Source organism: Artibeus jamaicensis, unplaced genomic scaffold (assembly GCF_021234435.1).
Source record: "Artibeus jamaicensis isolate MK-2021 breed Jamaican fruit bat unplaced genomic scaffold, CSHL_Jam_final scaffold_847, whole genome shotgun sequence".
Classification (NCBI taxonomy): domain Eukaryota; kingdom Metazoa; phylum Chordata; class Mammalia; order Chiroptera; family Phyllostomidae; genus Artibeus; species Artibeus jamaicensis.
Genome location: NW_026522057.1, coordinates 10,973,614 through 10,990,300, shown reverse-complemented (window position 1 = coordinate 10,990,300; position 16,687 = coordinate 10,973,614). Strand labels below are relative to the sequence as shown.

Sequence of the window (16,687 nt, the reverse complement as noted above, 5' to 3'; positions counted from 1 at the left end):
TGGCTGCCGGCACGTGGACTAAAGTCCAAGCCTTTTACTCGCCAGCTGTCGGACCCCAGAAAGATCATGTCACCCCTCTGAACTTGGCTCCTCATCTGTGAGGTGGGGACAATAAGGACCACCTCTAAGAGATGGAGCACGGGCAAAATTCGAGCTCAGGATAGGGGGTTGCTGCTGAGGCCGGACCTCGACGCCGCTCAGAATCCTCCTCCCCGGCTGCAGAGAGATGCTCCCCAACCCACTCGGCGGAGACCAGGGAGGGAGGCGGCGGGGGCGGGGGCTCCTGGATGGGGTGGGGGAGGAGCACGTTAGATCCATGTCGGGAGGTGGGGTCCATTTCGAGAGGGGTGGCTCGAGGCAGACCCTGAAGGGCGGTCAGGATACGGGGGTGCGCTCCGCTCTCTAGGGCGGAGGTGGGGTGGGGGCGTGCCTGGTCCCAGAGAACCTCAAGGGTGGAGGAGTGGGCGCTGCCTTCTCCCCGAAGAGCCCCGGGTTATGTTTCCCAGCTGAGGCGCGGGGGCAGCGAGGGCAATTAGCGCACCGCCGGGATCCGGATCCGACGTGCGGCTCAGCGCCCAGGTAGGGGTGGGGGAGGCAGGCGTTGAAGCGGCCGGGTGTTGCTGGCCTCGGCTTCGGAAAGAGGTGTTTGGGCACTGAGCCCCGCCATCCCGCTCGAGCCACCTGAGTCGAGAGGCTGAAGACGTGGAGACCGCGGCCCGCCGCCCCCCCGCTCCTGCGGCGGGTGCTCCCCGGCGAGGGGGGCGGGGAAGTGAGGGCATCCCCTTCCTTCTCCCGGGCAGGGGCGGGGCGGAGCCTAGTCATCGCTCCCTCCACCCCCAGAGCTGGAGGGGAAAGGGAGGAAGCGGGGCCCGCCCCCCCCAGAGGAGGGACTCGGGGCGAACGCTGCGGGGCGTCTCCTTAGCAGTCCCTCCCCCCGGCCCCCCGCCCGCCCCTCCGGCCGCCTCTGCCGCCGCGCGCTGCAGCAGCGCCGCCTTCCCTGCGCAGTCGGTGTCTCCGCGTCGCTGGGTGAGTGGGGGCCGCTCTAGCCGGGGCTGGGGGATGCGGGGAGGGGGCATGCCGGGGGTAGGGGGCCACGTCCAGGGCTCCCCAACCCCGCCGCTCTGCGCCTCGCAGGAATCTTCCCTCCGGGTGCGCAGGGAGAGGGGGCTCTCTGGGGAAAACCCGTGGAGCTCTCCAGGGTCCTGACCTTCGAGTGGACAGCCCGCAGGAGTCTTGCTTCGGCCGCTCAGAGCGCCCCCTCCAGGAGGGGCCACTAGCCCGGAGCTCTTCCAGTGCTGAAAGGATTGAGGCAGAAGCTCAGGGCGAGAGCTGGGAAGAGGTTCAGGGAAGGTCCTGGAGGCGGGTTTCTGAGGTGGAGCAGTGGGTCCTTGCCATTTGGGGGATTGGGAGGGGGATGTTTTGCAAGACAACAGAATTTTCTACCACCCTGGTTTCCACGTCTTCCACTGGGGGGGGCAACTCTGAGGGTGGCAGGGAAGAAGGGGCACTGGAAGATCTCTCCTGCCCAGCACATCCATCTGCCCCCTCCCGGATGACCCAGTTCCTAGGACCTTGAGGAAGGGACTAAGAGACCCACTCCGCCACCCCAGCCCCATGCATTTCTCAGCCCCCTCCCACACATTTGTTCTGTGGGTGCTCAGCTTGGGTCCAAAGGGGCTGATTTAGAAAGGAGGGTGACCAACTTGCAGAAACACGCATATGAGATATTGCTGAGGACACACACAGGCACAGCCCCCTCACACTGTAATTGGGTGCATACCTAGTCACCCATTCGGGGCACTGAAACATACGGGGAGACAAATGCAGTGAGCATCCGTGAGCGCACGCACACACTCACCTACATGTGCACTGAGCTTTGTGCAAATGCACACACAAGGAGCCACCTTGCCCAGTGTCAGAGACCCAAGCTGAGGGAAGATCTGCCTGCACACACTCCCACATCCTTGCCCAGAGCTATCCGGCTGTCTCCTCTCCATTGCCATCCCCTTTGCCCTCCACACTCTAAGCTCCTGCACTGAGGGGACCTTTCTGGGTGGACTAGAGGAAAGGTAAGTGTTGGGGGAGGGTTGGCTGGCCACAGGTCTCCCTGGAAAATGGGCCCCTTGTAGGTCTGAGAAGGGCTGCAGCCCCCTCTGGAAGAGAAAGATGGCAAGGGTGCCTGGGGGTCCCACTGGCAGATGGCCATGTGAGAGGTGTCAGCATGGGAGCGTGATGGCATATGTGGGACATGTGGGGTCGTGGGCTGGTGTGTCTTGATGCAGAGGGCATGGGAGTTGTGCATGTGTGGTGCCCTGTGTCAGTACATGTGAGTTGTACAGCAGAAGGAATGTTGTCTCGTGTGGAGGCATGGCAACCCACGGTAGGCGTGGGCTGGCATGTAAGTGGCATGGGCACCGATGTGTGGAGTGGGGGGCTGTGTAGCCTATGTGTCAGTGTGTATTTGTCTGTGTATTGTTGTGCAGGAGTCTTGTGGCAACTGTTTATTTAATACCTATGAAGCACTATATGTGCAAACATCGTTTGAAATGCTTTCTATGTATTAACTAATTTAACTCCACCACTATAATGAGGTAGGTACTGTGACCCTCACTTTACAGATGAGGCAGAGAGAGTTTAAGGAAATCGCCCCAGGTCAGGTAGCTGGGAAGACGCAGACCTGGGATTCCAACTCCGCTGTTCTGGTTCTGGGACCCAGGCTAACACCTGCCTTACGCCACCTGTTGGCAGGTGCAGGTGCGAGCAGGCCTGCGTCTGGGCTGCAGGTGTTTCGTGGTACTGACATATGTGAGACAGTGAAGGGGCAGTGCACAGGAGGGAGGAGGACCGGAAGCCTTTCTTCACCTCCCGGGACAGCTCTCGGAGTCAGCCCTGTCACTCCATGGCTGTGTAACTTGAACCCAGTCACCTCACGTCCTTGATCCTGTCTCCTCATCTGTAAAATGGGACTAGTCCCCAGGCTTCGCTTTGTGAGGGTGAAATCGTGTCTCCCGGTAAAGGCTCAGCGGCTGCCCCCGAGAGGGACCTTAGGGAACATGAGCCCCCTTCCCTCCCGCTGTCCCCATGCCTGTGCCCTGGGGAAGTGAAGTTCTGGGGAATGGTGTGGAGCCTGTCACAGGCAGGACACCTCGGTGCAGGGTGTGTGATCTCGGGCCAGCTCCTTCTCTCACTGGGTCCAAAGAGAGGCTGGGGGCGCTGGTGACTGGGGCCCCTCCTGGAGTGGTGTCAAGGGACCAGGAGGGCCTGACTCCTCCTCTCCATTCCTTGACTTTCTTGGGAACCCAGGTGGGATCGGCTCAGTGGCCATGGGCAAGCAGAACAGCAAGCTGCGGCCGGAGATGCTGCAGGACCTGCGGGAGAACACGGAGTTCTCGGAGCTGGAGCTGCAGGAGTGGTACAAGGGCTTCCTCAAGGACTGCCCCACAGGCATCCTCAACGTGGACGAGTTCAAGAAGATCTACGCCAACTTCTTCCCCTACGGTGACGCCTCCAAGTTCGCTGAGCACGTCTTCCGCACCTTCGACACCAACAGTGACGGCACCATCGACTTCCGGGAGTTCATCATCGCGCTGAGTGTGACCTCGCGTGGCCGCCTGGAGCAGAAGCTCATGTGGGCCTTCAGCATGTACGACCTGGACGGCAACGGCTACATCAGCCGCGAGGAGATGCTCGAGATCGTGCAGGTGGGCCCCCGGGCCCCTCGGAATGCCAGGCGCGGGGCCCAGCAGCTGCCCCACCAACTCTCTTTAGCCTCTTGACAGCCCTCCCTTGTGGGTAGGTGGCGGCGGGTGCTACTCTCACGGTCCATTCATCACACTTTTTACCGGGAAATACTTTCTGATCTAAAGAAAAGTTGAGTAAACTCCCGTGTACACTTCACCCAGATTCACCCATAAACATTGGACCACTTTTGTTCTGCCGTGTGTGAGTGTGCGTGTGATGTTTTGTTGTTGTTCTGAGCAGCCCATTTTATCCCTGAGTCTGTCAGGATATATTTCCTGAGAACAGAGATGTTCCCTTATGTAACCCCTAGTATGGTTGTCAAAGTCAGGACATTTAACATAGAAACCATGTTGTTGTCTAACTTACAGACCATATTCTAATTTTGCCAACTGTCTCTGCAATGTTCTTTTTCGCCCGATCTGGGATCACGCACTGCATTTCGTTTCCATGTCTCATTAGTCCCTTTCAGTCTGTAACAGTTCTTCAGCCTTTCTTTGTCTTGCAAGGTTTGACATTTCTGCAGGGTACAGGCTAGTTGTGTTTTTATCACTCCTTGTTTACTCAAGAGAAAACAAATTCTCAGAGAGGTAAAGACATTTTGCTGAGGTCACACAGCCTCTGAGTGGGCCGCCTGGATCCATGGGCCACGTTCCATCTGGTTACTGAGCCACATCCCAACCAGTTGAGGGCCCGCTAATAACCTTGTGCTGGGTGAGATGCTTAGAGCCGTAAGCTCGGAGCATCTTTACAACAACCTTGTCAAGCTCAGAGAGGTGAAGTGACTTGTCCAAGGTCACACAGCAAATAAGTGGGGTCAGGCTCAAGCTGACCACCACTCAGAGCTGCCTCTTTGTTTTTTGTGTTTTTTTTAAGATTTTATTTACTTTATTTTTAGATAGCGGGGAAGGGAGAGAGGGAGAGAAACATCAATGTGTGGTTACCTCTTGTCCACCCCTGAGTGGGGACCTGGCATGCAACCCAGGCATGTGCCCTGACTGGGAATTGAACCAGCAACCCCTTAGTTCACAGCCCATGCTCAGTCCACGGAGCCACACCAGCCAGGGCAGAGTTGCCTCTTGAAAGAGGTCTGGCTTCCAGTTCTGGAGCTGGCCTCAACCATTAGATGGTGCGCCCCCCGCCCTGAAAAATAGGGATGGTGATTCTGATCTCACAGGTTTAAAGATCTGAAACAAACACCATTTGAATACAAATTTAAGTGTGACCTGTCAGCTTTATCTCAAAAACCTTCTAAAGCATCCAGCCCCGCAGGCCAGCTTTAGAGACCCTCAAGGCTCTGGTCCTATTTTTACCCATCCAATTTCTCGTTCACTGCTTTCCTGACCTTCTGCAAAGTGAGGATGTTAACTAACCCTCAAGGCCACTATAGGTATAAAGTGAGGTAGGCACTTTGGCAGAAGGCCCAGTGTGCAATTGGCACTTGGTAAACCTTATTTTCCCCTCTGCACACTCTCTGCTGTAGCCAGAATGGCCTTTTCCACGTCCTTGGAACGTGCCCTGAGTAATCCTGTTGCGCAGCTTTGCACAAGCTCTTGCGCCCTGTCCTTCTGCCTCTCTGAATCCTTTCTCTTTTCGTCCCTCGGCTCTGCTGACTGCTCTCCACTTCCAACTCATCCAGCCCCTACTGGACTCTTGGCTTCTCTGTTACTAAGGGCATTGGTCTGTTCTCTCCAGCTGGAGTAGAATGGGCTGCCTTGGGATGTGGTCCCCTCCCTATGCCTATCACTAGGGGAAAGCCTTTATGTTTGTCAATGACTCCCGTGGGCCAGGCATTAAATCCGTAGTTGATGGACAGTGGGGAGTCCTGGGGGTCCTGGTGGAAGGGTTGGGGTAGCCAGGGTGGTGGCAGATTATTCAGGGATTGGGCAGCAGCTGGATACCAACCAGTGGGAACAGGGCGTTCATGTTTCACCACTTAGTGTGGCTGCACTGGTATCGACTTTGGCCTGCTGGAGGCGCCAGTGGGTCCCATTCCTTGGGCGTTCTCGGGACTCCCTGGCTGGCCCCTGCTCTCTGGGCCCTGGTTTCCTCACCTCAGCCCATCAGTCAGTCCCAGCCGGTCAGTGCAGACAGAGCTCTACTAACCCCCGTGACCAATTAATTACAAGTCAGCTCCAGTGAAACAATGAATGAGCAGCAATTCCAGACAATTAATTAGGAGGCCTGGGAGTAGAGTTGTCACAAGGGGAGCATTTACTCTTTAAGTCACTCGCACAGTCCTTCTCAGGACCCTGCCCTGTGGCCAAGAGGGGAGTCCACGAGAAGGGAAGAAATTGCATCCTGGGGCTCCTGCTCTGGTGGGAGAGCAGGACCAGCTCACTGACCAGCTTGATGACAGGGGTATAAGTGTGACAGGGAAGAACTGAGGATGTGGTGGATGAGTAATTATTATATACAAGCTGCCGTTTACTGACCACTTACTTTAGCCAGTCACTGTGCTACACATAGGATCTCACTTAATCCTCTAGACAATACTGCTCCCATTTTGCAGATGAGGAACCTGAGGTTCACAGAGGTTAAGTACTTGTCCAAGGCTACACAGCAAGTGATCGTTGGAACCAGGATGCCACTCCAGGTCCACTCCACAAGCATCTATCCAGCAACTAAGAGGGAGCAGGTTCTAATCTTGTCTTTGCCATCAACTCCCTTTCTGAGCCTCTATTTCTTATCTGGAAAATGGGGATCATGATACCTACTTTTCAGGGCTGTTGTGAGGCTTAGAAATAATGCATGTAAAGTACCTGGCACATAGTAGGTGCCTGGTAAATGGTAGCTGGTATTATTGTCCCAGGCAAAGGCTGTAAATGCTAGGAAATCTGAAATGTGCAGTCATATTGGTTGTGGCAGAATCACCTACCAGGAGAGACCTGATGGTAGAGAGGTTAAGGGACCACAGTGTGAAGTACTTTGAATGCTAAGGGCCAAACAGTTTGGACTTGGTACAGTGGACAGTGGGAGGTGCCAACTGCTTTCAAAAGGGACCTTCCTGCCAGGTGCCCAGCACTGTGCTCAGTTTTGGGGATATGCGCACTAGCTAGATGTCCACGGTCCTTATTTGTATGCTGGAGACTAGGAACAATCCAACAAAGGCGTAATTATTTCCAGAGAGGTGTCCCCAAAGGAAAAGCCCAGGAGGCTCTGTGCCAGCACATGGGCCCTGACCCAGCTTGGATCAGAGAAGGACTCCCTAAGAAAGCGCTATGTAAGCTGAGCCACAAGGAGGAGTGGGAGGCAGCAGAAGAAGCGTGGGGCAGCATCCAGAAGGAGCTGAGTGCATGGCAGGCCTGGGGGGGGGGGGGAGGCTTGTGTATAACTGGAAAAAGGGGGCGGTCTGCTGGGCGGGGGACGTGGTGGTGGAGATCTGTGTTTGGAAAGAGCTTTCAGAGGCAGAGAGTGGGGGACAGAACCAAAGAAATGAGGTTGGGAGAGACCAGTGTGAAGGCTAAAGCTGGATCTGAGGCAGGGTCAATTTTGGTATGGGAGAAGAGAGGCAGGCTCCTTGGAGATGGTTTCAGTAGCAAAAAGCTGGAAGATTGATATGATGGGTCGGTCCGGTCCTTGAGCTCCAGGACTCAGTCTATTCCTACGTGCTCTGTATACATTTAGCGCAAAAACCTCCCTTAGTGTGGCCTCCAGAGCTCCAGCTAGTGGCGACTGCAGCTCTGGGCCCAGGCTGTCCCCGCCCCTGGCAGATGCTCATTTGCGTTTATTTGCATAATGATCCCCGCCCTCTCTGGGCCCAGCTGCCTCCCGCCTTCCAGCCTGGGGTGCTGCCCAGCGCCCCCTGCCGGCCACAGCGATACCGCAGCGCAAACGCCTCCTGTCCCTCCACGAGCGCCCGCGGCCTCGAGTTTCTGAGAAGCAGTGCTAACTCCGTACTGATCCTCGGAACCTTCGGCCTCGATGTCCTCCAACATCTCTACATATCCCCTGCACTCAGCCACCCCCAAATTTCCGGCGCCCTCTCAAGAGCTTCCCGCTGTGGGTCTTTGCATACGCAGGTCTCTCGATCAGCAATTCTTTTCCACTTAGCGCTCCGAGGGAACTTGGTCAGGGCTCACTCCAATAGCGCCCCCCTCTTCTGGGAAGCTTTCCCAGACACTCTTTCGTGAACCCTCCGGTTCCCTACGCCTCCGTGCCCCCCTCCCCACCTCACCCTGGCGGGAACGATAATCATCAGTGTAGCTGGGGGCGTATTTGAAGAGTGGGGGTTGGGGGGTGGCCCAGGCAGTCTCCTCTCACCCCCTGCCTTCCATTCCCGATCCCCAGGCCATTTACAAAATGGTTTCGTCGGTGATGAAGATGCCGGAGGACGAGTCGACCCCTGAAAAGAGGACTGAGAAAATCTTCCGCCAAATGGACACTAACAACGATGGTGAGGGGCGGGGACGGGGCGGGGCCGCCACACCCCTTTTCCTCCAGCTGCTCGGCTTTGCCTCCCCTTACTTCCGGGCTGCCTTCTCCCCAATCACTGTTGCCCTCGTCCTGCAGGCAAGCTGTCCTTGGAGGAGTTCATCCGCGGAGCCAAAAGCGACCCGTCCATCGTGCGTCTGCTGCAGTGCGACCCCAGCAGCGCCTCCCAGTTCTGAGTGAGGAGCCAGGTTCCCCCCTCCTCCCTGCGTTCACTGGTCCTCTTCCGGCCCTCAGCTTCCTCTCCCTTGTGTCCATCCAGGCTAGGGGCAGACAGGACCTCCCCCCAGCGTCTGCACTCTGCGGGGAGCCTATGGAAAAGGGAACCCCTCAGTCTCCCCAACACCCAAGCAAGCGGTTAGTACCCTCCAGGCCAAGAAAGCAGCATCTGCCTTCAGCGATGATAGGGAGACACGCAGGCTCTGGCTTGATCCTCCTCAGCCTTCCCCTTTCTAGATGTCAGAATTTCAGCCAGCCTCCCTCCCTACCACACGCACAGCCCCGAGTCCAGACTTCCCTCCCTCACTACCAGGCAAGCTCCCCCACCCCCGTGCATCTCAGCCTGGGTGGAGAGGGGAGAAACCAAGCACAGGTGAGGAGAGGTCTTTTTATTTGGAGGGGAGAGGATTGGCGGGGAGGGGTAAGGGAAAAGCTTGAGTCACCCTTTCCTGCAGGAGGGGCTCGGCCCTTCCTGCTCAGCTTCTGTTGGCCTGGAGGTTATGCTGCCAAAGGAAAACCTCCTGATCCCCGCAGCCAGCCCTGAGTCCTCTGCACCGCCCCCCCCCGCCCCCCCTGCCGGCCTGTCTTTCAGCACTTGGATGAACACAGACCCATGGACCCCTCTGTGCAGTTTGCCTCCCTCAGACACACACACACACACAAGCCCACAGTTAGATGGGCAGACACACCCTGGAGCCCTGCCCCCCCCCCCAGCATCCTGAGTGGGAAAGAAGCACAGAACCCCTGGCCGAGTCCCTCCCCCGCTGCATGCATCCTTGTGGAGCATCTCTGTTCTTTTTAATAACTTCAGAATAAAGTCTCGTTTCAGTGCATGGGCTGGGTGGACCGGGAGCGGGGAGGTTAAAATCCCCACTCAGGTCCAGGAATGGCCACTGAGTCCTCCTGGGCTGGCTCCAGGACTCCTGGCCTGGTCACAGTGCAGACTTGGTTGCAGGGCCCCAGTGGTTTGGGTGTGGCGTCAGCCATCAGAGTGTCAGCGGCCCAGAGCTGGAGCAGCTCAGCAGGTCCTGGCCCTCCACAGGCTGTAGGATCTCCTGCATCGGTAGAGACAGGCGGCTTGCCAGGCTGTGGGATCTGTGTCTGGGTCTCCTCCTCCAGGACACCCCAGGAAATGGAAGGAGGGGACAGCTGGGAGGATCTCTGAGGCAAAGGCATCCCTTCATCCTCCCACCAGGCAAGCGCCAGGCCATAGCTTTGGAGTGCCCTACAGTTGGAGCCCAAATACCTCCCTCCCCCCCTCAAGTCCTGGGCCTTGGGGGAACCAGGTGTCAGCTGTGTGACTTAGCTGGGAGATCTGACCTCTCAGCTTCCAAGTCTCTCCCTTGGTCCTGGGGAGAAAACTATTGTCCTAGTTCTCAAGTGGAAGTCCCATGCAGAGGGATGGGGGCTGTCTGGCAGGGGTTCCCAGAAAATTTGGGGAGTCAAGGCTGTGGAGGGAGTGATAGGTCTTACCATGTGGTGGCTGCTTTTCCCCCACCAGGGCCTCAGTTCCAGCAGCTGGTGGGCAAGCTGGGCACATCGCACAGCGAACACACTTTCTGCCACGCAGAACAGAAGTGAGATGCCCCAGAGGCACAGGCTGGAGCTCTGCAGGGGCACAAGAGGCAGAGATGGCTGCAGGCATTGGGGGTGGAGGGCAGGACTGACTCGGAGCACCCTTCCCACCTCTGATGAGCACCTGGATGACCCCCACCCTATCCCAGGCCTAAGCACTCACATAAATGCGTGTGGGGTCGAAGGGACAGTCAGGTGCCAGGGCCAGCAGTTCAGGGCTCTCAAAAGTGCAGGTAGCCAGCAGTGCCTGGCCCTGGGTGGCAAAGGTCACGGCGATCGAGGCCAAGAGGCCAAGAGCACAGGTCAGAGAGAGAAGGGCACAGGCCACACTCGAGCTAAACACTGCCCAGCGCTGGATAGGAGAGGCCACTGGTCAACGGATGTCAGACTTGACCCCCATGGGCAGCTCTGGCCCCCATGGGGGCAGCTCACCCCCTCCGAGCAGGCCAGGCCCTTCCTACCCCTAAGCCCATCCCAGGAGGTCCCACATACCAGGGGGATGCTGGGGAGGTAGCGTGACAACACGATGGCTGCAATGCCCGAGGTGATGACCTGTGGGGGACAGGGGGCAAGGGGGTCAGGGCCACTATGGGATAAGGATTCCACCAGCGCCAGCAGGAGCTCTGCAGACCACGTCCTCCTCCCCGGCGTAGCCTCGGGTTACCTTGACCTGCAGGGAGGCACTGCCTCTTCCTGGTCAGCCCCGAATGATGTTTGTAAAACACAACCACTTCCTGCCTATAGCCTGCCATGACTCCCCACTGCCTACAGCTGTGCATCTCAAACAATGACTTTGTGTCCCAGGACCACAGGGGCATGGACCAGGATATATATGACTTGCCTCCCTGGAGTGGAAGCGATTTGGGAAGAAACTAACTCACCTGGCAAGGAACTCAAACAAACAAACAAACAAACAAACAAACAAACAAACAAATCAGGACCCTTTATGGAGAATTCAGAATCTTAGGAGTAAATCATCTCAGGCTCTCCGTGACCTGGCCTCAGTCCCATCAGCTCCTCAACCCCACCCTGGCCAGCCCCTTCCCTCTCTGCCCTGGACATGGACACCCACACACAGCCTGCCCACGGAGCTGCCCATGCAGTGCCCTCTCAGGAACACCGCCCTGCTCCTCTTCACCCGCTGGGGTTCATCCTCCTGCAGGACCCCCTAACCACTCTCAGCCCCAAGAGGTGGGCATCTAGCCCCCCCAGTTGTCCCTTGGATCTTCTGGGCTCCATTCAGCCATGCTTCCTCCCTGAGCTCCCTCACGCTATCAGGCTCAGGCTGGACCCATAGGGGCAGGCTCTGCGACAGGAGGCTCTCGACGTCTTTAATTCACTGTGCAGCCACAAGTAGGTGCCTCTGCCTCTCTGGGCCAAGTGCCGCTCTGCAGGACGAGCTTATGGAAAAGACACTGGCTTTGGTGTCGGACACGGGCATTTCAAATCCAGCTTGGCTTCTTTGTACTGCAGGAGGCTGAGTCCCCGAGTCTTGGTTTCCCTCTGTAAAGTAGGGGTAACAGTGGCCCCGTGTTGCTGCGAACGGTGGGAGTTAAATGAGGACATGAGGGTAAAGCAGAAGGGGTCCCGCCTGAAGCCCGTCCCTGGCAGACCTCCTAACCCTGGGCTCCCTGCCTTCCCTGCCTTCTACCCAGGCTGGTGAGAGGAACAAACAACAGTAACTCTAAGGGACACCACGCACATCGGCATGGCCCGGCCGTCCCACTGACTGAGGCTCCCGAACTTGCTGGGCCTGCTCCTCTTCATCCAAGCCTTGGAGACCAGCAGGCTGACCGAGCTTCATTATGAGGGCAGGGAACAGGCTCAGAGAGAGAAACAAGTCCCTTAGCCAGAGGTGGTGGCAGGAAAGGAACTCAGACACCGGTGTGCAGATGTCCTTGCCCCAAGGCTGCGGTCACCTCTGCTACCAGGTGGGAAAAAACTTTATGAACTTGAGAATATCGAGCCCTTTCGTTCATGTATTCATCTAATAGGTACTGACATCAAGCCCGAACCATGGCTACCATTTATTCAGTTCTCAATGTAGACCACGCCTAATGCTAAGTTCCTGATAAACTGTTTTTTTTTTCAATATCTCCAGAACAGATATTAGCCACTCCCTGCTCCACACCTTTGCACCTACCACTCTGTACCTGGAATGCTTTCCCAGCTTCCTCTACTAGCTGTGGCCCCAGCATGGCACATACCTGGGTTATGCTTATTGCAGCCAACCTTTGAGTTTCTACTCATCTGTCAAGGCCCAGCTCAGGGGCTCTACCTCCGTGAGCCCTCCTGGGCCCTCCCAGGAAGAACTGGTGCTCCTTCCTTTGTCCAATGGAGCCCAGCCTATTTCCATATTACAGTAACAATCCTGGCTCACAGTAGTGGGCACTGAGCATGCGCCAGACACGGTGCCAGGCACTTTATGTGGGTGATCTCATTCAGCACTCATCAGGACCCTCTGAGGGGAACACTTAGGATCCCCACTTTACAGACGAGGAAGCTGAGGCAGTGAGGTTGAGTGGCTCGTGTGGCTGGTCAGTATGGCACAGGGGCCAGTGCTCCAGCTCTCTACTTGCCCATTCCAGGCTCTGGGTGGAGACTCATCAAAGACCTTTCAAGCCCCCTCCCAGCCTGGTCATACCACGATGGCAGAAGTGACAGAGAGGATGTTGACCACGCAGTACTGCAGAGCCACAGCATCGTGGGGGGCAGCCACGTAGCGCAGCACGGTGCCATGGAGCAAAGCGGCTGCGATGAAGTTCACGTGGCCCAGTACCACCAGCACCAGCCCCGTCTTCATCAGCACCTTCCGGAAGTCACCCACACTCAGGCCACCTGTGGGGGACAGCTGTGTCAGGGCTCAGTCTGCTGGGCAGAGCAGAAAACCAAGGCCCTGGCAGGAGTGATGGACATTGGGTTCTACATATTTCTGGAGAATTTGGGATGATTAACTTGTCTTCTCTGAGCCTCAGTTTCCTCATCCAGAAAAGGGGTTTGAAATGCCTTCGTGAGAATCCTTGGAATCTAAGGTCGGAAAAGCACCAGGTGGTACTTAATAAAAAATGGTTGTCCTTGTCAGTTCTCAAGGTCATGAGTGGCCAGGCTAGGATTTGAACCTAGCTCTCTAGCTCTAGGTTCCATGATCCTTCTGTGACAGGGCACAGAGCATGGGTCCCCTGATAACAGAGGGACACACTCACAATCCTGCCTTCATTCAGGCAGGATGTGAGGCATGATTGGAGGCAGGGAGAGCGCATGGTACAGCTTTAAAGATAACATTGCATAACAAAAGGCAAATTAATAGCCATGCCTTCCTGAAGGGAAGAGGGCTGCTGCCCAGGGCAGCCAAAAGAGGGTGGACAAAAATGGTGGACACTAATGCACCACAGGAAGGGCTGGATATTAGATCACACAGGAAGTTCTGAGCTGAGCATTTAAAATTGGAGCAGGAGGCCTGGAGGTCCAAGAGAGAGAAACACGAGGCCAGAGAGGTCTGCCGGGAGGTCTGGAGGGCAGTGGGAGACACCAGGTCAGGGGCGTCCACCTGGAAGTCTGCCGGGAAGGCAATGGCAGAGCTGGCAATGCTGCGGGGGGCCTGCCTGGCCCCCCAGACTCGTGAGACATGCTTGGAGCTGAACTGTGACTGGGGATGCTGGGCTGCAGACTTCTGCTTTTCTGAAAGATGGAACCTCTGAGTGGCGTACTCTGAAACTGGCCTGGTTTGGCAGAGGGAGGCAGGAACATGTATTGCTGGGTGTTTTTAAAGAGAGTGGGACTTACCAGCAGAAACCTGCCATTACTCCAAATCCATATAACCTTTAAATAAACGGCCCCTTTCCTTTTTCATCAGACTCTCCCATTGGGAGTCATGCTTCCTGACGGCGGGCATCAAACCCCACTGGCTGGTTCCGTAATGCTTCCATTCAGCGCCCATTCGCTGACTTATTTTTTTTCCTATGCTCATTACACACATTTACACAGATGCCCACGGAGTGCCTGCTCTGTGCCAGGCACCGTGAGGTAGGACAGTGAGCTTGACAGGCACTGTCCTGGATCATCGGGCAGGGAGCAGGTCCTGCTCGGGATTCAGTCTGGTGGACTGGGCCTGGCACACAGTAGGTACCCAGCTCACAACTGCTGAACTGAACTACCTAGAGGTGGGTGATTCAGGGCCGGAAACTCAAGCCTCTGAGTCTCTATTTCCTGATCTGTAAAGAGGAAAGGAAAAAAACTTGTCTCCTGGTGGGAAGGGAGGGGCATACTCTGGGGAGATGGATAGGGAAGGGGGGCATACCCTGGGGGTGCTGGGAAAAACAAGCTCTTGCCACAGAGGCACTGGGCAGGGACTGGCACGTGGTGGTGGGGTGCTGGGGTCAAAAGAACATCAGGGACTCGAGCTACTTCCCAGCGGCCAAGTGGCTGTGAAGCCCGTCTCTGCACACCCCCAGGAGCAGGGCACCCTCCTGTTTGGGCAGCGCAGGCTGTTCCAGATCTGCTCTCTGGAACCTCCCCATGGGTCCTGGCTGTTCCCTCACAGACACACCATGCTGGTCCCCTGGCCCTGCTGGACCCCTTATTCTAGCCAGCTCTGTGATGCTGGAAGGCCAGGGTCCCAGAACTAAACAGCCTCTTCCTCCCTTATGCACCTGGTGGGACCTGACTCCCTTTCTAGACCTCAGTCTCCCCATCTGTAGATCATATTTCATATATGAAACTTTACAGCTAAAAAAAAAAAAAAGAAATCAGTAGATTAAATGTTCTTGAGGACCTTGTGCCAACCTGGGAATTGGGTTGGCGGGGGGGGGGGGCATCCAGTCACAGATACTCTGTGTGACCTGTGCCAGGTGTCCTTTCCTTTCTGAGGTCCAGGGTCCTCTGATGGAAAATGGGGAGGGTTTGGTCTGGTTCTTCTGAGGACCCGGACCCTACAGGACCTTCTGGAACTAGAGCTGGACTGGATGTAGGAGAGTCGAGGTCAGATGACAGGCTGGCCAGGCATGTGGGACTGGACTGGCGCCAGCCCAACCGGAAGGGGCACAGCAGCTTCGTCCCAGGGCTCCAACCCATTGCACCCATCCGCCCACCCACCTGGCAACCCAGACACCAACCGCTCAGGGTTGACTGGGCTCACAAAAAACAGCAGCATCCCAGGCTCAGGGTGGTCAGACTGGAGGGGCTGCTCCATGGCAGGGCTGTGCCTGGAGCACTGGGCAGAGAGGGAGGGCAGCCTCTGACTTCTCTGTTTCCAAGTTGCCGTTCTTGGAGCACTTAGTAGTGTGGTTGGCCCTGTGGTAAGCACTCTACTCTTAGAGCTCACTTCATCCTCACAGTAGTCCTAAGGCGGTGGGGCTACCATCCCCATTTTACGGATGAGGAAACTGAGGCTTGCAAAGTCTCCTCGCTAGAGAGCAGAGACTCCCCAGGTCTGATGCCCAAGAGTAGCACCACTGTGCCCAGGGAGCAGGGCACTCCTCTGTCTGGATCCTGTTTGCCAATGGTCCTTCTCTCCTGGCCTGTTTGGGAGAGTGGAGGGTGTGGAAATGGGAACCTTCTACAAGGCTGAGGAAGCATAAAGGGGCAACCTCTAGCTCACAACTCCCTTGGGCCCTGGAGCCCTCCTCTGCTTTTTGTTCTGGGTGAGGTGGGGAAAATGCTAGTCTCTCCCGCATTTTTCCCCCAGGCCTGGGGGTCCCACCTCCGCAAGAAGGAAAGTGGAGAAGAGTGGGGAGGGGCATGGATAAGACACCAGCAGCCCTCCTCCCTCCATATCACTGCTGGGGAAACTGAGGCCTATGGAGGAAAGTGACCTGCAGAGAAGGCAGCCTGGGCTCCCACCACAGCGTTCCGCCCCCTGCCGGCGGAGTTGGGTGGGTTCATGCCTCCCGGGGCATACCCCCGCGGCTCACCAAGGCGCAGACACATCTTGTTTTCCCGTTCAGGGTCTCCGAGGCCAGCTCAGTGGGGCTCCAGAGGCGGAGGGCAGCATGGGGGACCCGCTCCCATCCTGGTCCACCGCCGCCTCCGCCGCGCGCCCCGCAGCCGCGTCGCACCCACTTCCCGCCTGGAGCCCGGACTCGCGGGCACTCGGCCGGCCTCCCTTCCCGTCACCCCCCGGGCGGCCCTGCCCCGGGAGGGCCCAGGCGGCTTGCTTGCATCCGGAGCCGGTCCAACCGGCTGGGCAGCCCTTCCTGGTCAGACCAGCTGAGTCAGAGCGCTGGTCCCACCCTCCCGCTCCCTGCTCGGATCCTGGCTGGCACCTGGCCCCTGCCTACACACTCCTAGCCCACCCCCACTTCAGTGATGCCCATTTTACAAATGGAAACTGAGGTTCAGAGGAGCCGACCCTCCAGGCTAGGGAGTATGGTGGAGTTGCAGTGGTGGTGGTGGGGGTGTTGTATGCGCATTAGCTACGGACCTGGCGGGTAACTGGCCGGAAATCTCCAGGTTGAAGGCTGAGAAGTCACTTCTTTCTAGAGGACGTGGAGACGCAGCAGTGGGTGGTGAAGCAGCACTGCCTGGGAACCAGGGTCTGTCCTTAGCTGCTGTGCCACCTCAGGCAAGCTGTTTTCTCTCCTGTTCCGGGCCTGAGATTTACCACTGCCTTGGTGGGGGAGGGGCGGGTCTCTGCTCCCTGGTTGGAAAATGGGGGATAATAATTTCTGTCCCCTAAGATCGTGGTGAGATAAAAAGATAAGAAAATGCATTGAAAACTCTCTAGAGT

The 16,687-nt window shown here is 57.0% G+C and overlaps 2 protein-coding genes across 3 annotated transcripts; one reads left to right on the top strand and one right to left on the bottom strand.

Moving 5' to 3' along the window:
• Positions 1-953: 953 nt before the first annotated feature.
• HPCA (hippocalcin) lies at positions 954-8,775 on the top strand. The gene is made up of 4 exons (XM_037149745.2): positions 954-1,026; positions 3,304-3,701; positions 8,029-8,134; positions 8,251-8,775. The coding sequence occupies exons 2-4, from the start codon at positions 3,324-3,326 to the stop codon at positions 8,346-8,348; spliced, it is 582 nt and encodes a 193-aa protein (XP_037005640.1). The 5' UTR covers positions 954-1,026; positions 3,304-3,323; the 3' UTR covers positions 8,349-8,775.
• TMEM54 (transmembrane protein 54) lies at positions 8,763-16,115 on the bottom strand. Of its 2 annotated transcripts, XM_037149746.2 has the most exons (6): positions 15,873-16,106; positions 12,608-12,801; positions 10,456-10,515; positions 10,127-10,315; positions 9,862-9,996; positions 9,277-9,443 (listed from the first exon to the last, which is right to left on the bottom strand). In XM_037149746.2, exons 1-6 carry the CDS (start codon positions 15,886-15,888, stop codon positions 9,375-9,377), a joined length of 663 nt encoding a protein of 220 aa, XP_037005641.1. In that variant the 5' UTR covers positions 15,889-16,106; the 3' UTR covers positions 9,277-9,374. The 2 variants fall into 2 exon arrangements, with proteins under 2 accessions (XP_037005642.2, XP_037005641.1); XM_037149747.2 differs by lacking the exon at positions 10,127-10,315 and having other exon boundaries at positions 8,763-9,501; positions 15,873-16,115.
• Between the last annotated feature and the right edge of the window lie 572 nt (positions 16,116-16,687).